This window comes from Lithobates pipiens, unplaced genomic scaffold (genome assembly GCF_037356315.1).
Source record: "Lithobates pipiens isolate NorthernLeopardFrog02 unplaced genomic scaffold, aLitPip1_a1.2 Scaffold_10, whole genome shotgun sequence".
In the NCBI taxonomy this organism is placed as follows: domain Eukaryota; kingdom Metazoa; phylum Chordata; class Amphibia; order Anura; family Ranidae; genus Lithobates; species Lithobates pipiens.
In genome coordinates, this window is record NW_027507686.1 from 85,011,551 (window position 1) to 85,031,617 (window position 20,067).

General features: G+C 43.7%; 1 protein-coding gene across 1 annotated transcript; it reads right to left on the bottom strand.

Annotated features, from left to right (window-relative positions):
* Nucleotides 1-9,289: 9,289 nt before the first annotated feature.
* On the bottom strand, nt 9,290-19,560 carry LOC143933604 (cystatin-C-like). Its single transcript, XM_077456555.1, has 3 exons — nt 19,285-19,560; nt 15,251-15,364; nt 9,290-9,660 (listed from the first exon to the last, which is right to left on the bottom strand). Exons 1-3 carry the CDS (start codon nt 19,489-19,491, stop codon nt 9,577-9,579), a joined length of 405 nt encoding a protein of 134 aa, XP_077312681.1. The 5' UTR covers nt 19,492-19,560; the 3' UTR covers nt 9,290-9,576.
* Between the last annotated feature and the right edge of the window lie 507 nt (nt 19,561-20,067).

A 20,067-nucleotide genomic window follows, 5' to 3' on the forward strand; every position in this document is an offset into this window, starting at 1 on the left:
ACTTGCATCCCTTCCTGCCCACACCAATTTTCAGCTTCTAGCGTTGTCACTCTTTTACACATATGAAATGTTTATCATTTTTCTCACACAAATAGAGCTTTATTTTGGTGGTATTTAACCACTTCAATACCGGGTACTTATATACCTTCCTGCCCAGACCAATTTTAAGCTTTCAGCGCTGTCGCACTTTGAATGACAATTGCGCGGTCATGCTACATTGTACCCAAACTAAATTTTTATAATTTTGTTCCCACAAATAGAGCTTTCTTTTGGTGGTATTTGATCGCCTCTGGGATTTTGATTTTCTGCTCAACAAATAAAAAAAGACAGAAAATCTTGAAAAAAAACCATTTTTTTTTGTTTCAGTTACAAAACTTTGTAAATAAGTACGTATTCTCCTTCACTGACTGTTGGAATCAAACATGAATTAACGTTATATATCTAAAGTTCTGCACATCTGTTTGTACAACCGAACTCAGCCATATTGATACTTGCAGTGCCACATGTTTAAAGGGCACTGACGGGGCTGCAGTGACGGGCACTGATAAGGCGGCACTGATGGGCACCGATAGGTGGCACAAATAGGCACTGATAGGTGGCACGGATTGGCATGGAAAGGTGGCACGGATTGGCATGGATGGGCGGCATGGATAGGTGGCATAAATGGGCATGGATAGGCAGCACGGATGGGCATGGATAGGTAGCACGGATGGGCGGCACGGATGGGCATGGATAGGTGGCACGGATGGGCATGGATGGGCACTGATAGGCGGCTAGGATGGGCACTGATAGGTGGCATGGATGGGCACTGATAGGCGGAATTGTAATTTAAAGTATTGTAGGGATGGATGCCAATCAGTGCCAAACAATAATGCATGCCAATCAGTGATGCCCATTGTGGGCACTGATTGGCATCCATTATGGGCACTGATTGGCATTCATTATGGGCACTGGCTGGCATCCCTGGTGGTCTAGGGGGGCATACCTGGTGCTGGGCATCCCCTGGTGGTCTGGTGGCATCCCTGGTGGTCCAGTGTGGGCATCCTCGGGGGGGCTGTGCTGATAATCGAACAGCACAGACCCCCCCCCCTGTCAGAGAAGCAGCTGATCGGCTCTCCTCTGACAGACGCGAGTGAGGAAAAGCCGATCACCAGCTCTTTACACTGTGATCAGCCGTGATTGGATACGGCTGATCACGTGGTAAAGAGTTTCCGTTGGGGACTCTTTACCGAGATCGTAGTTGCGGGGTGTCAGGCGGGCGGCAAGTGGTTAATCACTGCTGTTTTTTTTTTTTTTGGTAAAAAAAACGAAGAAAGACCATTTCATCGTTTGTTTTAAAATTTTTCAGACAGGCAGGGGTGTAACCTCAAATCACCGGACACCATAGCAAAATGTTGTGTGGCCCCCCCACACAAAAAAAAAATGAAATAATGCCACTGAACAACAGATTACCCCACTCATGTGGCACAGTACCCAGGCAACAACTTATGCCGCGTACACACGATCAAACAATCGGGTGGAAAAGTCCGGCAAACTCAAGTCCGCCGGACAATCCTCCCCGTGTGTAGCCTCCGGCGGACTTTTTTGACCCGAAAGTACGGCGGACTTAGAAAGTAGTTTTGCACTCCAATCTTCCCGCCGGACTTGCATTTCGGCGGACAATCCGGCCGTGTGTATGCCAGTCCGCCGTACTTTTGAAATGAGCGGACTTTTCCCGCCCGGAGAAAAGTCCGCTCATTTTGAGCACGTCTCCAGGTAGGCGGGGCCCGTGAAGGATGCGTCGCTGGCCCCGTTACCTGGTATGGACTTAAAGGGGAACCCCAACGCCAAAAAAAATCGGCGTGGGGGTCCCCCCAGGTCCACATCAGACTCTTGTCCGAGCACGCTACCTGGCCAATGAAGTCTTCTGTCGCCGCTGTCGTCGCCGCCTTCTGTTCTTCTCTTCAGATGTTGCCTCGTCGCATCCTCCGCTCACAATGGCACGGACGCGACGTGCGGCGACTTATATAGGGACGTCGCCGGATGATGTCCCCGCCTATTATGATGTCACAGTCCCAGCATCCTCTGGGACTGTGACACCATAATGGGCGGGGACATCATCCGGTGATGTCCCTATACAAGTTGCCGCACGTCGGGTCTGTGCCATTGTGAGCGGAGGATGCGACGAGGCAACATCTGAAGAGAAGAACAGAAGGCGGCGACGACAGCGGCGACAGAAGACCGGGCCACCGCCTGTAAAAGAGCTACAAGAAGGCGCGGTGGCCCGGCAGAAGAAGAAGAGGGCAGTGGCGAGGAAGAAAGCCGGGCTCCTCCGCTAGTAAAAGAGTTAGAAGAAGATAGCGAAGGAGTCCGGCGAGAAGACCTCCGAAGACGGAAGACCCCTGGCGCTGTGCAATAAACTATTTTAACCCTTGTGTGTTGTGTTTTTTTGTACTTTATTTTACAGGTGAATGGGTAGGGGTACATTGTACCCCATACTTATTCACATAGGGTGGGGGGCCGGTATCCGGGGCCCCCTTATTAAAGGGGGCTCCCGGATTCCGATAAGCCCCTGCCCGCAGACCCCGACAACCAACGGGCAGGGTTGTCGGGAAGAGGCCCTTGTCCTCATCAACATGGGGACAAGGTGCTTTGAGGGCACGCGGCCTGGTACGGCTCAGGAGGGGGGGCGCTCGCTCGTCCCCCCATTTCATGGCCGGCCAGGTAGCGTGCTCCGACAAGGGTCTGATGTGGACCTGTGGGGGACCCCCATGCCGATTTTTTTTTTACATTGGGGTTCCCCTTTAAGTTCATACCTGGTGGCGGGGCCAGCGACGTCTCCTTCGCGGGCCCCGCCTACCTGGAGACGCACTCAAAATGAGCGGACTTTACTCCGCGTGTGTGGGCGAGTCCGTTCATTTCAAAAGTAGGGCGGATAGTACGGCGGACTTAGTCCGCTGAAAAAGTGCCGTGTGTGGGCAAGTAGCCCGTTCGGAAAGTCCGGCGGGAAGTCCGCCGGACTAAGTCCGCCGGATAGTCGGCTACGTGTGTACGCGGCATTAGAATAATTTCTAAGGATGAGCTCCGGTGTGTTCGCACAGCACACGTGCAGAGCCTGCCAGGAAGTCGGCACTGCGCTAATCACAGATAGGGATGAGCTTCGTGTTCGAGATGGCTCTATTAGAGAACAGCAATAAAGGGTAGATACAGGTGTATACTGTGCTGGAGGCACACAACACCCACTAACTCCTGCAGATGCCTTTATTATAGAACACCAGAGATAAAGGGGTATATACAGATGTATACTGTGCTGTGCTGGAGGCACACACAACTTCCAATAACTCCTGCAGATGGCAAGTGGGCTCAAATAGAGAAGAGCTATGTAGGTGGATATAGCGGTGTGTACTGGGTACAGAGCACGCAGACAGCACGCACAAGCTCCTAACACTACTGACTGCAAACTCTATTATAAAAGATAGATCACTAGCTATATAGGTGAGGTGAATATAGCGGTGTATATTGCGGTCAGGGCACGCAGACAACAACCACTACAGAAGAGCAAGATCAAAAATCGGCCGATAACGATCGGTGTATACTGTGTTGAAGGTAGACAGAACACCCACTAACTGCTTCAGACGCCAACACACTACACAAGGCTGCCGCGCTGGCGGCCTTATATAGTGTGGGGCGTGTACTACACAGCCTGAGCTATGATTGGCCACAGGCATCCTGCCTGTGGCCAATCATGGCTCTCCTCGCTGCCGGCGCTGTGATTGGCCAAGCATGCGGGGTCACAGTGCATGCTTGGCCAATCATGAGCCAGCAATGCACTGCGATGTGGGCCGTGAGCGCCACACGAATTTGGCGCGAACGGCCCATAACGTTCGGAAATTCGCCGAACGGGCGAACAGCCAATGTTCGACTCGAACACGAAGCTCATCCCTAGTTCTGATAGCGTCTTGTTTACTTTGACTTTAGCTTGGGGATGTTGGTATAAGGCTTCTATCCAATTTAGCATGTTGTTTCCTAGGCCAATGTGTGAACATGTGGCAAACATGTAGTCCCAGGAAACTCTATCGAAGGCCTTTTCTGCATCTGTAGAGAGCAGAAAGCCTTCAATTTTGGAGTTTATGGCACAGTGGATTAGATTTAATGCTTTGGTTGTATTATCTCTGCCTTCCCTACCAGGCATAAAGCCAACTTGTTCTGAGCCGTTGATTTTTGATAAGAGGGGTTTAATCCTGTTTGTGGGAATTTTAGTAAGGATTTTTAAGAGTGCTCTTCTGGTTTTGAGATCAAATATCTGTTTAAGGGCTTGTCTGCATTTTGTGAGTTCTTCCTTGAATTTAGTAGTAAGGGATTGTTTATGTTGACTTTCTAGGCAGACTATTTTGTTGGATAGGGTAGTAATTTATTTTTCTCTTTCCTTTTGTCAGGTCACCTTGAGGCGATGCACAACGTAGGGATCAGGAGTGCACCGCAAGGTTGTGGACCCTACGGCTAAATGCTGTGGACGGGAGACAGGTCCCACCGGGGTTAGAGCGTAAGATTCCCTGGGGCGCGGAGTCTAAGAGCCAGCAGGTGTTCACCAGAGCCTCTAGTGGTGAGGATGGACTTGGCTGCAACTGGCTCCAGGTCGCGACCCCCAGCTCACACCCACAGTAAGCAACAGGAGGATAGGGATGTTGAGGGACAAAGCCAAGGTCAGGGCCACAAGCAGACAGGAATAGTCAGGGACACGCCAAAAGGTCAGGATCACAGGCAAACAGGGTTAGTCAAAGACACGCCAAAGTCGGTAACGGAACAACAGAAGAGCACACGGCAGGTAACGGGAAGCTAAACACACAAAGGAATACACAATGGTTGATCAGCACTGTTGGCTTGCAGCGCACAGGTTAATATAAGGTTCCCTGATAGGGCCTGGGGTGGAGCCATGCTTAGAGGAGAGGTTATAAAAACCACCAGGTGGAAGTGGCTGGCCTCTTAGTCTGAACACATGAGGGGAGGTAAGCAAACGGGAAGATCACTGCATAACCATGACACCTTTTTTCTTCTGGCTCCCCATTTTATGAATTTGCCTCTGATTACGCTTTTGTGGGCTTCCCAATTGTTTAGTGGGTTTCAAAGTACTTTTTAATAGATTCATGTATGTCATCTTGTATTGTTTGTTAATAAGGCTGGATTGAGTCTCCAATTGAAAGTTGTAGACTTGGGTGAGTTTAATTGTAGAGTGATGGCGGTGGGGCCATGATCTGATATGGATATTATTCCAATTTCTGTTCTAGCTAAATTGATCAGACCTCTTTGGGAGATGAAGATTAGGTAAATTCTGGAATATCTTATGTGTGAGGGGGAAAAGAAGGTGTAGTCCTTGTCAGAGGAATGCGTAGGCTGTGGAGCTCACTGCACAGAAACGCTGTGCATCTTTAGCTCAGTTTCAGGGCTGAATTCAGTTAAAGATTTGTCCCTGAACTGGAGGATGGGGGCGCAAGCGTTCCTGTGTACAATCCGCAGCTGGTTCCAGTGTGAACCAAGCCTAAAGCCTCGTACACATGATCCAATTGTTGGCAGGGGATTGTCTGTTGTTCTAAAATCTGACCGTTGGTACTCTCCTTTTGACAATTGTCCAACTTTCTGCCAATAAATGGATGACATGGTAGTAAATTTTTGGTGGACAATGGTTGGTTGTCAGATATTATGATGGTCAGTACACATGTCCGTCAAACAAAAGTTGAAAGTACAAACACGCATGCTCGGAATCAATGCTCACCAAACAGAAAATTAGCAGAAGGGGCCCAAACGGTGGGGCTCAAGATATGAAATTCCTCATAATATGTCACTACGTTCGTGTTTGTTAGCTGACAATTGTGTACCGTTAGTAGGCAAGACAAGATCCAGGCCCACGCCCTGAAGACAAAAGTCTAACACTCGGTTGGCCAACAATTGAATCGTGTGTACGAGGCTTTAGTCTCCCACAACAAAAGTGTTGAAGTGAGGGGAAGATGGGAATGTGTATATAGGCATCTTCAATGTCTCCTGATGCCAGGATCCCTCCTCTGAAAAAAGCAATGACAGATCTTGATTTCACCTGGGAATTTGGTACACAAAGAGTCAAATTTAGAGATTTTAGGTCCAGTATTATGTGGATGCCCCTATTTGTTTTGGGGGCCATAAACAGATTTTAATAAAAACCCTGAAATCGTTCGTCTAGGGAAAATGGTGCAACCATTCCTTGTGCCTGAAGATGGTGTGAGGTGGTCATTAAATCATTTTTTTTAACCTGGCAGATTTGAGGGCTGGAAGCAAGGGGGAGCCTTTAAGAGGGCTTCAAGATGCCTATCAACATAATCCTGAAAAGAGAGAAAAAAAAAACTTAATAAAGTTCTTTATTAATTGGCAATTGAGTAAATGAATGGCAGGATCCACTAGGTAAAGGCTATTTCTTACATTTCTTTTCCATAGGCTAAATGTCAAACTAAAATCTTAAAGGGGTTTAAATCCTTGTGTTTTCTCACCTTAATGCATCCTATGCATTAAGGTGAAAAAATGTCTGACACTGACCGGCCCCCTAGAACCCCCCCTTTTTACTCACTTGAGCCCTGTAATTCCCACGACGGTGATGCGCTCTTCCTCTCTGCTCGGGGTTCTTGACTCTTGATTGGATAGATTGATAGCAGCACAGCCATTGGCTCCTGCTGCTGTCAATAAAATCCAATTATGCGGGCACCAAGGGACGGGGCCAAGTCCGGCATTCTGTGTCAATAGATGCAAATGCTGGACTCGGGAGCGCGCCTGCAAGGTAACCCCTCCTGGGAGAGCGCTTCTCCTTGGGGGTTATACAATTTGTACTGTTGTGGGGGCCTCCAGAAATTAGTCAGTACATCAGACAAAAAAAAAGTCCCCAGACATTTCCTTACACATCATAACAAGTCCACGGAAGGCCTGAGAGTTTGGGTGACAGAGTCCATTCTTCCCTGTGACTCCCAGGCTGAAATATTCCAGAAGCTATGTCTTAGGGCAGGGGTCTTCAAACTATGGCCCTCCAGTTGTTCAGGAACTACAATTCCCATATCATGCCTAGTCATGTCTGTGAATGTTAGTTTTACAATGCCTCATGGGATATGTAGTTCCGTAACAGCTGGAGGGCCATGGGTTGAGGATCCCTGTCTTAGGGAGACCTACTGGATCTTTACATTAAACACCCCAACTCCCAGAGGGTTGAACGAGATATTGGAGATCAACACCATTATATACTGTGATATTCTAGATCATACATATATATATATACACACACACACACATACACTTATTTGCATTTTTATTAAATTGTTCAATTTGATGTTATTTATTCAACATTTTAGCTCCCCCCTTCATGGGTACTCTGTACCCTTATGTTATCATAATCTTTGATTTTATGCCAGTACTTCTTGTATCCAAATGTTCAGTTAATGATAATTTCCAATCACTTGTGTTCATGGTAGTTTTATCATGATGTTAGGGTGAACTTGGAACATTGTCTGAGACTTCCTGCCTTGTGTCCCCTTTCCATACGCAGCCAAGCTTCAATTTTTTCTTTCTTTCTGTCTGTGTCTCCCGTTTTGCCGGCAGTTTGCAGTTGTAGACAGCTTACTCCTCCCATTCCCCACTGACTGGCTACTCCTGAGCTGAGCTGTCATAATTAAAAAAAAGTGTTCCTCCTTTTCCCTGGGCAGATTTGTCTGATGAAGGTGGCAGGGCCCCAGAAACACATTGCAGCCCACCCCTCCCATTTATCTCTGCCAGTGGTGTCGTGAAGGCTTGAGCCACCGTCACCATTCGGCCCTTGCTGTGGGTTCCTGTCTGTACTCTACAGCCCTTCTCCAGTCCACCCTGACAACAAGTAAGCGTGTTCTTGATTAAACAAAGTTTTTTTTATTCACGCCGATCTGGGGCCCTTTCCATTGCTGCCCCCCCCCCCCCCCATGTCCACGGGGAATTCCTGATTCTTTGAAGAGCTGCCAGTGACAGTGTGTAATCCACGACATCCAAAATTAGCTGATTTCTCATTGACATTTGGACTTTTAATTTTGTCATATTTCATCGTGCACTGAATAGCTGGTCTTTGATCAAGCCTGATGTAATGACGCAATAAAAAAAAATAAAAAAATTATATATATAAAATACATACATATATATACATATATATATATATAAAAAATACATACATATATATATATATATATACACACACACACACACACATAGTCTAAAAACTAACTTTCACATAGGCTAAATAACATACACTGATTTGGGTTATTTTTACCAAAGCGTAGCAGAATACATTTTTGCCTAAATTTGATAGATTTGCTTGTAAAATTTTACAAACAAATCTAAGAAATCCCCCCCCTTCTTCTAAATTATCGGTATTTTTCCCATTTATATAGCAAATAATTAAAAAAAAAAAACAGTTGTAATAAAATACCACCAAAAGGAAGCTCTATTTACAAGAAAAAAAAAAAAAAGTTTCATTGATGTACAATGTTGCACGACCCAGCAATTGCCAGTTAAAGTAGCACAGTGCTGAATAGCAAAATATTCCCTGGTCATAAAGGGGATAAACCTATTGGAGGTCAAGTGGTTAAATCGATTTTTTTTATTTTTTATTTTTTTTTAAATGTCAACATTTACAAACTGTTTTGCACAGAAGCGCACAAGTTTTTTTTACCCTAATGCATGAAGGTAAAAACACCTTCTGCCTGTAGAATCACTTTAAATCACATCCTTCTCCTGCGCAGGACTACATGGTCAATGAGGCATTGCTCCTCACACATTCACAAGGTCTCAGACACTTACTGATGTGCATCGACAGTGTACAGAGCTTGTATACTGACATGTAAACAAAAAATGCATTCTGTATGCAGGCCAACTAATCAATAAAAATAGTATACATCTATTATGTTGATTCGGCCCTACAATAAGCTTCTATTTCTTAAAGAATTCTTAATTTACAGCTATTTTTCACACCGGCCTAAAACCTTTGTACAGCAGTGTATGTTATATAAAGCCCCAGTGTACAGAATGCAGTGGTCAGGTGTATAAAATGTACAACACAGGGACTACCCTGCAGATCCTATGAGTGTAAATCACACAGAGTACAGGGCTCAGGAGTGCATACTGTATGTGTTTAAACAGAAACCATTACAGATTGTGGGAAATTTAAAAAAAAAAAAAAAAAAAAAAAAAAAAAGGAAAAAAAAAAAAAGAGTGCAGGTCTTCCTTTAATACCATGCATTTTCTCAAATTTTTTTTTCATTTGTGCAAGCTCACCAAGTGCAAATGCATATTTCAATTTTATTTATACAGCAAATATACAATTTTTTCTTAGTCACAAGCCCAATTTATTACAGAACATACTGAAAAAACATACAAGTTAGACTATTCTTGATGTTCTAGACAGGTGGTGTCCTAAACCTTTTCACTATTGGCCAACATTCTAATAAAAGCAAGTGGTATCAAGTCAAAACAGTACTAGCGCAAGTTCTAGTGGCCATATTCTACAATTGGAAAAAAAAAAAATATATAGAAAAACGGTTCTCCAGCAAGACTTGGGAAGAGTAGTTAAATGTCTGTGCACTGCTTTCCTGTAAGTGTCCTTTTACTTTGCCAGGGGATATCATACACTTTGAAAACACACTTACGTTTCTGCAAAAAGAACAGAAAATAAAATAAATTAATACTCCAAAATTTGTAGAATACAGTTGTTGACTGTCCAAATGCTGCAATGACAGAATACAGTGGCATTTACTTCTCAAATCTAGGAGGGGAATTTAACAAAATTGAAGCAACCCAAATCTGGAGCAGACATATATGGCAATCAGCTTCTTTCATTTTCAAAGCTTAACTGAACAAGCTGAAGATGAAAGCCGATTGCCATGAACAGCTGCTACAGATTCTGGCTGCTCCAGTTTTGATACATTTTCCCCAAATTGTTACACTACCATTTCAGAGCTGTCAGTACATCAGCAGACACTGTCAAGTAGTAGTTCTTAAAGTCCCCTCTCAGTGTAAGCATTCCCCTATTAAGAATGCTCAGGCATAACATTAAGAAGTCTGACCCCACACCTTTCCAATCTCCTAACCTTGAGTCTGAAGATGTCCCTCACAGTGCATGACATACATACAATGAGCTTGTGATGGAGGTGTGGGTGGGACAGAACACAGGCAGAGAGCAGCAGTGAGCACAAGGCTCTTTATTGAAATCCGATAGAGTGGGCAAGGATTATAGACCAGAGTAAAGCTGTTCTCCCAGCTATCGTGGAGAGAGGAGCAGGCAGCTGGATGATCAGAGTGCGAGGAACATCACAGCTTTCACTTCAACTGCCATGTGTTCCCTGCACTCGCCATCACATACAGCCCCTCCTTGTACGGGAACTTTGATAGGCAGATCACCTGTCCAACCCCAGGACGTGTGACATATATCAAAATTCCCCGGCCAGGAGGTGGGGCTGCATGTGTCGGCAAGTGGCAGGAACATAAATTGAAATGAAAGCTGTGATGTTCCTCGGCACTCTGATCATCCAGCCGGCAAATCCTCTTCTCTTCCCCTGCACGGGCAGGCTGCATTGGTGGACACGGATGAGGCTGCACTGATGGGCATGGATAAAGAAGTTAAATGTTTTTTTCAGAATTTAGTTATAAAAATATTAAGTGTAATTTCATGAGATAATTTATAAGGGCGTGTGTAGGGGCGGAGCAACTGGTGGTGAGTAACCCTTAGAGGCCTGGCTAGTAGCCCTGACCTGTGTACAGCTTCATGTCCTACCCCCTGTGGTGACAGAGAAACCCACAAACCAAATTAGCCAGATAAATTGTCTTTGACCATCTTTAATCCTAGATGCAGCGTGTAAGTTTCATAAAACAAAAAGAAAAATCATTATTTTTGACCTCCATTACAGCGGTAATAGTGACGTTTTAGGATAGACAGGGTTTGGATCCCATATCTTGCAGTACAGCATAGGCAAAGTATTCATAGACCCTGGATTACAAGCTCATACCTTCAGATAACTGGACACCGACAAAGCCAGTGAGGACACGCCCCCTGGATGCCTTCCCTATAACCCTACTCCACTCAATCTTAATATTTGTAGCAACTCCGAAATATAGAATTCCTCTTATCCTAATGGTACAATACAGGGCACAGGGTGAGTATGCATAGACCCTGGGATATCCCCAAGCAATGAATGAAAAGGGTTGGCAACAACTAGGCAAACCGAACCAAACAGGCCCAACAAAAATCTAGAGCCAGAAAGACCCAATTTCAGAGAGCCACTGCAGAAACCTTGGTAAGGTATTAAACAAAGACTGTGTGAACTCACTGCAAAGTCTATTCCCATGGGAAAGAAGTTTAAAAGGCTAAAAATTAAACCTATGTGGCTCATGGGGAGAAAAAAAATAAAAACTAAGAGCTTTTAGAAAATTGAAAAAAATAAATAAAATGAAGGAACACTATTGTCTAAATGTTACACTGTCCGCACACTACAGATATTAAAAAGGAACCTATTGCCAATAATCACAAGGGCTTCCCTAACCACAGTTTGTCCAAGTATTATGAAATCTGAGTGGGACATCTTTTATAGATCTTGATACGTTTTGCCCAAATTGGAGGGGTAGCCACATGAGGGGAGGGATCTCTAAGCTCGAGACCTGATGGATATATTGGATTAAATAATATAAACCCTTTGGTCTCAATGTATAGTGGAATGTGAACGCTTTCGTAAATAGTTAAAACTCCTCTGCTTTATAAAATCTTTTCATTATAAAATTACTTCTTTTAAAAGTTTAGTTTTCCTACGTGTTCTACAACAACGTCTGTAGCAGAGACTTGTTCCTGAGTAAGCACCTTGTTGTCTGCTGGGCCTTGTGAGAGGGACTATCCCACTTGAGTGAACATCCAGTTGTGAATGACTGCATTCAGAGAATAGCCAAAGTAAGCAAGTTCGTCAATATTGACTTTGACACTAATGCTGCGTACACACGACCGGACTTTGACATCAAAAGGTCCAACGGAACGATTCCGGCAGACCATTCGATCGTGTGTGGGCTGCAGCGGACTTTTGATTTGCAAAAATCCAACAGACTTTAGAAATGGAACAGGTTTCAAATTTTTCCGCCGGAACTCCGCCGGACCCAGTTCCTACCGAGAAATCCACTCGTGTGTATGCTAGTCCGACGGACAAAAAAAAAAAAAAAACGACGCGAGGGCAGCTATTGGCTACTGGCTATGAACTTCCTTATTCTAGTCCGGTCGTACGTCATCACGTTCGAATCCATCTGACTTTGGTGTGATTGTGTGTTCATTCGGAAAGTCCGTCAGAACTCCGCCGAAAGTCTGTCAGACCTAGTCCCTCAAAGTCCGGTTGTGTGTACGCAGCATTAGAGTACCTGAACTTCCATTCCAACCCTCTGATCCTATTTTAAGAGACTGTTCATTGTCTACATTTTTGCAAATAAAATCCCTTTAAGTGGATCTGTCATCAGTCTTTCAAGTTACTGGGCCATCTACCACGGGACACCCCTAGACGTGACGTGAGGAAAAAGAAGGTAACAGTAAGCCCACTCTAACCAGCAGCTCCTTCGGGGTTAGTGCTACACATTTATAAATAAAGTTAATCCAGGGAATATCCGATTGCCTCTCAGGGGGTCAGAAAGGAAATTTTTTTTTTCCCCTTGCTGAAGAAATTTGGTTAGTGTCCCTTGTCTGAGAACATTAAAAATAGGGAATCTGCCTGATCAAAACTTTGAGTTGGTTTCTAATGGCTCTATGTCCAGGCAATGGAGAGAGATTTCCTTATGATGCTTTGGAGCAGAACATAAGGATGGTAAGACTATGTTCTTAGTGAGGTGGAAGACTGATACCACCTTAGGATGAAAGTATTGTCATGGGCGTGAGACAACCTTGCCTGTGTGAAGTATGAGGAAAGGCCCCTACAGTTGGGCTGCCAACTCAGACATGGCTGACTTGGACGCAACTAGGCTACTTTACAGGAGAAATCTAAGGCAGGGACAACTAAATGGTGGGCTGCAGACCAAGTGATAGTCCTGTTTGGCATACAGCTGTGCCACTTATCAGCCATGTCCTCTCCTGGGTCTCCCATCCACCCGCCACTGTGATCCCCACAGAACAGCAGGGGGTGGGAGATGCTGCAGATCTGCACAGAGACCAGGAGTAATCACCCACTTGTTAACATAAGTTGAGTTGCTCCCACCTTCATCCAGACCTGCCCCATCTCCAGCTACCTTGCCCTGCTGATGAAAGCGGTGGCCCAGGTGGGAGACCCATAGAAGGACACTCAGGCTGACAAGGGCCTCTGCCCCACTGTGTTAAGGTATGACTGTGCAGGGAAGGCTGTAATTGAAAGGTGAACTGTAACATAACGGGGGGGGGGGTTGTGATTGCTACTGACATGGTCACTTATGGGAGGAGGGCTGTAATTGCAAGGGGAACTGTGATGTGAAGGGGACTGCAATGTAAAAGGGTGTGGGACTGTAATGTAGGGGCTCATTCACACCTGAACATGGTGCATGAAATCAGCATTTCATACACGTTTCTTGGACAGCATATAAAATGCACTGGATGTGCAATCTGCTGCAGGTGTCAACCTATTCCTAATAACACTCCAAACGCAGGTCGCAAATGCAGTGCGTTTGCCTGAAACAGATAACATGGTACAGCAGTACCATGCAATTTTGTGCAGTGAGTTTTTGAAAAGTGAATGTATGCACTACCTTGTGTGTGATTCAGGCAATTTCAGCCCATTCAAACCACATGCCTGTATACTTCAGTGTCCTCAGTCATCCTTAAAGTGGTTGTATACCCACATTTTTAACTTTTACCTACAGGAAAGCCTATAATAAGGCTTACCTGTAGGTAAAAAAAATATCTCCTAAACCTGTATGGTTTAGGAGATATTCCCCTCGGTATGCGCCGCTGACTGCAGCGGCGCATGCGCACAAGGGGTTTCTCGCCGTCAAAATCCGGCAGCAGCCGAGCGGCCGGACTGAAATCTCCCGCGCGCATGCGCGGGAGTGACGATATCACGGCTCCGGCCACTCACAGCGCCGGAGCCGTGATACCCGGAAGAAACGCAGAGGGAGCATGTCAGCTCCCTCGGCGTGAATCGGGCCAGATGTCGGGGCCTCGTTCTAAGGTAAGTATTTCATAATGAGCTAGTATGCTTTGCAGGTTTAAAAAAAATAAAAATAAAAATGTGCGGGTTTACTACCGCTTTAAAGTCTGGTTCACGTCCGAAGTAAGGGGGGGGTGTAGCAGAACCCTGATGTTAAAGGGGTTGTGATGTGAAGCAGAGCTTTTAGAACTACATTTCCCATGATGCTCAACTACACTGTAGAGTGCATAAGCATCACGGGAAATGCAAAACATCTGGGGTGCCAATGTTCACCCTCATTGACCTAGGCTTTCCAAGCAGTAGTTCCCCTCCCCGCAGTCTTCTGGGACCTGTGGGACATGTCACAATGCGCAGCGCGGCTCAAGCATGCGCAGTGGGCACCCGGCTGCAAGCTGTCACAGCCAGGTGCCCACAGCACTGCCTTTAAATCTAGAGACTGAAGCAGGATGGAATGGATAACGTTTAGGAGCATTTAGGCGTTTTTTTCAGCAGCCCCTGAACTCTCCTCAATGTTATCTTATGGGTACATGTACACTCAGGCCTTTATAGTAGCTTAGAAGCAGTTGAGGTTAGAAGGATTTTTTTTTTTTTTTTCCTAAAGCAAAAATTTGCATTCAGGGGCATTTGCAACAGCATGTAAACGCATCGAAATACGGTAACTCGCATTTATAAGGAGTTTTCAATGGAGATTCATTTCTGACCATTTGCAATGTTAAAAAACAGACTTTCCAGAATTCTTGGGCTGGGAGAGATGGAGAGATTTTTCCCTGCATTGTAGGCATTTGGGAGGGTCTACTGATCTCTAAAATCTGTTATCAGTCAAAAATGCTTCTAAATGCAAATGCGCATAAACGCGGCATGTAAACGAGGCAAAACAGACATTATTTAATCATCGGTTACTAGCTGTCAAGTTCCAGCGTTCATTAGGTTTTCAAACATCCTGTGTACATGAGGCCTTACAGACATTTTAAATGGCTAAAATCTTACCAAAACTATTTTTCTTCCAAAAACAAAAAAATGTATCATTATTCAAACCTGCAGTGTTATAATGTATATTAGATTTACATAACGTAACATGTGAAAAGGAAGTAATGAAAACAAGTCACCTTCAGCTTCGAGCCAGTTAGAAGTGGACAAGGTTTATTAATGTAGTCTTCACTCTTCTTGCATGCTGTATTTCCCAGCACCAGGGTCAGTTCATAGTTCATCCCAGCAACTACCTAAAACAAGGATAATATAATAAAAGAAAGTATTAATGGGATATTGTATACTTAAAGACACAAAAATCATGAAGTCCACATAAAGTCCACATAAAGTGACCGCAAGGCTAGGTTCACATTAGCGGCAAACTCTACCGCGCCTCTGAAAAGCAATAGGCAGTGAACTGGTTGAACTAGATGGACTTGTTTCTTTTTTCAGGGTTTACTTCCTCTTTAAAGGATAAGTTCACCTTTTGACAAAAAATAAAATGCACTTTTTCCCCCTGCAAAAAAAAAAAAAAAAAAGTGTATTTATTATTTTTTGTTGCAGGAGCCTGTAAAGCATTGCACCAGCGATCAGCAGATCAATGATACCATGCAGGTCTCCTCCAGATCTGTCAGTGAATCAGCTTGCTTGTACCTCATACAAGGAAGCCGATACATTCTGAAAGGAAGACTCAATGAACCATCACAGCGCCATAGGAGTTCATTGAAAACTACAAGCTGACAGCCAAAGACTGCCAGACCTTGTAGTTTTCCATTCACAGAGGACTGTGAGTGACACGGGTGGGTGGGCAGAGTGCCACACAACCACATTTTTATTTTTTATTTTTTTTATTGTGGCAGTGGACACAGGGACAAAATCCTTGGTCTGCTGTCACAGCGGGGATTGGGGGAGGGGGGGGCATATGGGCTGGTGCATGCATAACACTCTGGGTGTAAAATGTTGTAAAAGGTGAACTTATCCTTTAATCTGACCCCTAAAATTCAAATTTTGCTGCTCAAATTGTAACCCAAAACTAAGGGGGTTACTATATTGTGGGGGGTTTAAAGTAGAATTTTTGGGACGCCACCAACTAATCTTAAATCTGCACCCAACACCTATACTGACTAACTTGTGGGAGAAAGATGCTTATGTGACCACTCCAGTCAAGCGATCTCCCCTGTCTGCCAGTACCAGCTCTCCAACAAAGTCTGGAATGCCCGAGTGGTGACATCAGCTATAGGTTTACTATGGGCCATCTGTTGTCAGAGCAGCTGATCACATGACCAGAGAAGACAGAATAGGCAAGTATATGCAACTTTCTTCTACAGGGCTGTTAGTACAGGTGTTAGAAGGACGGTGGGAGCAGTTTTAAAAATGAGTTAGCGATATCCAAAAATTTAACTTTAATAAAAAAAAAAAAAAAAAAAGTGCCTGAAACAAACTGTCTCAACTTTGTTCACACTAGAGAACAGCCAATCACCTTTTAAAATGTATTTTTTCTAAGCTGTGTATACATAAAAAAAAAAAAAAAAAAAACACTCACCTAAGTGGATGAAGCATCAGTCCCATGCTACATCTGTCCCTCACTGCCGATCGCTCACTTCTTGTTCATCAGGCTACAAAGAACTGGGGACTGTCAGTCTCCGTCTCATTGCTCTGCACCCACAGCCCTCACTGAAGCACTGGGCTGTGGAGGGGGTGGGAAGCAACTGGCTAAGGCTGTCAGTGGCTCACTGAGAGGCTGAGTGCACTGCCTGTCCATGCATCTGGCTGGATCTGGACCATATGGCCAGGATCTTTTCAGAGCCTGCACCGGCTCTGTGACATCGGCCATCAGAGGGCTTTAGCCCGCTGTCGGCTGAAAACGGGTCACAGGAGTGCAGAATGAACTGCACTCCTGTGATCCATAGAAGTACAGCCAAAAAAAAAAAAAAATCTTTGCCTATACTTTTCTTTTAATGATAGCTGATCATTAACCACTTCCCGACCAGCGCAGAATGGCACGGTCAAGCTGATCGCCGCCATTACTAGTAAAAAAAAAAAAAAAATTATTAATAAAAATGCCATAAAACTATACCCTATTTTGTAAATGCTATAACTGTTGCGCAAACCAATCAATCGCTTATTGCGATTTTTTTTGTACCAAATATATGTAGAAGAATATTTATCGGCCTAAACTGAGGGAAGAAATTTTTTTTAGATATTTTTGGTGGATATTTATTATAAACAAAAAGTAAAAAAAGAATGCGTTTTTTTTTTCAAAATTGTCACTCTATTTTTGTTTATAGCACAAAAAATAAAAACCGCAGGGGTGATAAAATACCACCAAAAGAAATCTCTATTTGTGGAAAAAAAAACGTCAATTTTGTTTGGGAGCCACGTCAGAAGAGCGCACAATTGTCAGTTAAAGCGACGCAGTGGTGAATTGCAAAAAGTGGTCTGGTCTTTGGCCAGCAAAATGGTCTGAGGCTGAAGTGGTTAAAGACATTGAGACAGAGCTGGTCTCATACCCTTTTAAACACAGTTAACCCTTTGATCACCCAGATGTTTAACCCCTTCCCAGCCAGTGTCATTAGTACAGTGCATATTTTTAACACTGATCAGTGTGTGTGTGTATAAAATATATATATATATATATATATATATATATATATATATATATATATATATATATACACACACACATATACACACACACACATATAGGGGTAGAGCTGCACAATTAATCGGAAAAAAAAAAAAAACGCAATCTCGATTCACCCCCTCTGAAATCTCTCCTGCAGAAGTTGCCAATTCTTTCATATAAACAAGTGGAGAAACTATGAGCTCACTCAGCTGTCAAAAGAAAACAATCCAGGCAGGTCTGACAAGTTTTTTTTAAACTTGCAACATTGTAACTAAACTTCCTTCTTAGATCAAAGGGATAGAACTTCTGTGTGAATAATCTGGTCAGACTTTTCAACAATGTGTAAATGCAGGAAGTTTAACCACTTAAAGTCAGGCTCGGTTCACACAGGAGGTGGCACGACGCGGCACGACTTGCAGCGCCGCGACCTGCCGAGACCTCAGCGGCGACTTGCAAAATGACTTCTGTATAGAAGTCAATGCAAGTCGCCCGAAGTCATGCCAAAAGTAGTACAGGAACCTTTTTTCTAAGTCGGAGCGACTTGAGTCGCTCCTCTTAGAACGGTTCCGTAGTACAGAACGGGGGCGACTTGTCAGGTCGCGGCGCGCCAAGTCGTGCCGCCTCCTGTGTGAACCGAGCCTAAATCTTTTTCTGACATTTCTTTAAATTCAAAAAAAAAAAAAAAAAAATCAATATTTTTTTGCTAGAAAAATACTTGGAACCCCCAAACATATAATTTATTAGCAGCACCAGGCTTCACACTATCCAGTTTTAGTAAATCATCCCCTTCGTTTGTATATGAAAAAATAACACATATACACAAACTATATAAGTATTTATTAATATTAGAGCTGCAAGATTAATCATTATCGCAATTTTTTTCCCCATGTTGCAATCTTAAAAAGAAAAAAAAAAGAAAAGAAAAAAAACTGAATTCTCTCCGCTCTTCTGAAGTAGCCCATTTTTTTTGTATAATGCGATAGATTTTATGCTGTGAGAATCGTGATCTTTTTATTCCAAGCAAAAAAATGTAATAAAAAAAAAATTGTGATTCTCATTTTGGCCAGAATCTTGAAAAAAAAAAAAGTGTGTGTGTGAGTGTGTGTATATATATATATATATTATACACACACACACACACACACACACACACACACACACACACACACACTTACCAAAAATATGTAGCAGAATAAAAAAAAAAAAAAAAATTATTATAATATATTTTAATAAATAAAGGGGGGGGGGATATATTTCAAAATTGTCGGTATTTTGTTTATAGAGCAAAAACTAAAAAACCCACCAAAAGAATGTTGTTTGTCAGGAAGACAATGATATAAAATGTTATGTACAGTGTCATAACTACGCAATTGTCAGTAAAAGTAACGTAGTGCCACATCGCAAAAAGAAAAAAAAAACCTAGCCTGGTCATGAAGATAAATCTTCGGGAGGGGAAGAGAATACACACAATATATAATATATATATATATATAACACGGATGAGGAGAGGTTCTCTTCCTCCATGTACACACTGTATACACACATTACCTGCTCCCTGGCACGTTTCAGTGATATCATTCCATACACGCTGTCATCATTGCTCTGCAGATTATACTGGGAGACGCTGAACTCCGCTATTTCTTTCACCTCCTCGCTGTTTTTATCAGCGGCGCTCCATCCGCCTGGCATACCAGCCCAGCCAAGGGACAGGAGAGCGCACAGCACGCCGCTTATTATTACAGCCTGAGAAGCCATTGCCGTGTCCGCTGTCCCCTCCGCTCCGCACTGCTAACACTGAGCTGCTTTCCGGACTATGATGTAGGCGTGTCCAGTGTACAGAATGAAGACAAACAGGTCAGGACGGTGATAGGCTCATGGGGTTGGTAATGGACACGCCGACACAGTCTATTAACCACTTGCATCCCTTCCTGCCCACACCAATTTTCAGCTTCTAGCGTTGTCACTCTTTTACACATATGAAATGTTTATCATTTTTTCTCACACAAATAGAGCTTTATTTTGGTGGTATTTAACCACTTCAATACCGGGTACTTATATACCTTCCTGCCCAGACCAATTTTAAGCTTTCAGCGCTGTCGCACTTTGAATGACAATTGCGCGGTCATGCTACATTGTACCCAAACTAAATTTTTTATCATTTTGTTCCCACAAATAGAGCTTTCTTTTGGTGGTATTTGATCGCCTCTGGGATTTTTATTTTCTGCTCAACAAATAAAAAAAGACAAAGAAAAAATCTTGAAAAAAAAACATTTTTTTTTGTTTCAGTTACAAAACTTTGTAAATAAGTACGTATTCTCCTTCACTGACTGT

What these genes read in the sequence shown, in the direction of transcription:
- LOC143933604 (XM_077456555.1), bottom strand. Translation starts at nt 19,491, where the DNA reads ATGGCTTCTCAGGCTGTAATAATAAGCGGCGTGCTGTGCGCTCTCCTG. An exon ending in TGAAACGTGCCAGGGAGCAG is followed by an intron (nt 15,365 to 19,284) that starts GTAATGTGTGTA and finishes TCCTTGTTTTAG; the next exon opens with GTAGTTGCTGGGATGAACTA. An exon ending in TAACTGGCTCGAAGCTGAAG is followed by an intron (nt 9,661 to 15,250) that starts GTGACTTGTTTT and finishes TTCTTTTTGCAG; the next exon opens with AAACGTAAGTGTGTTTTCAA.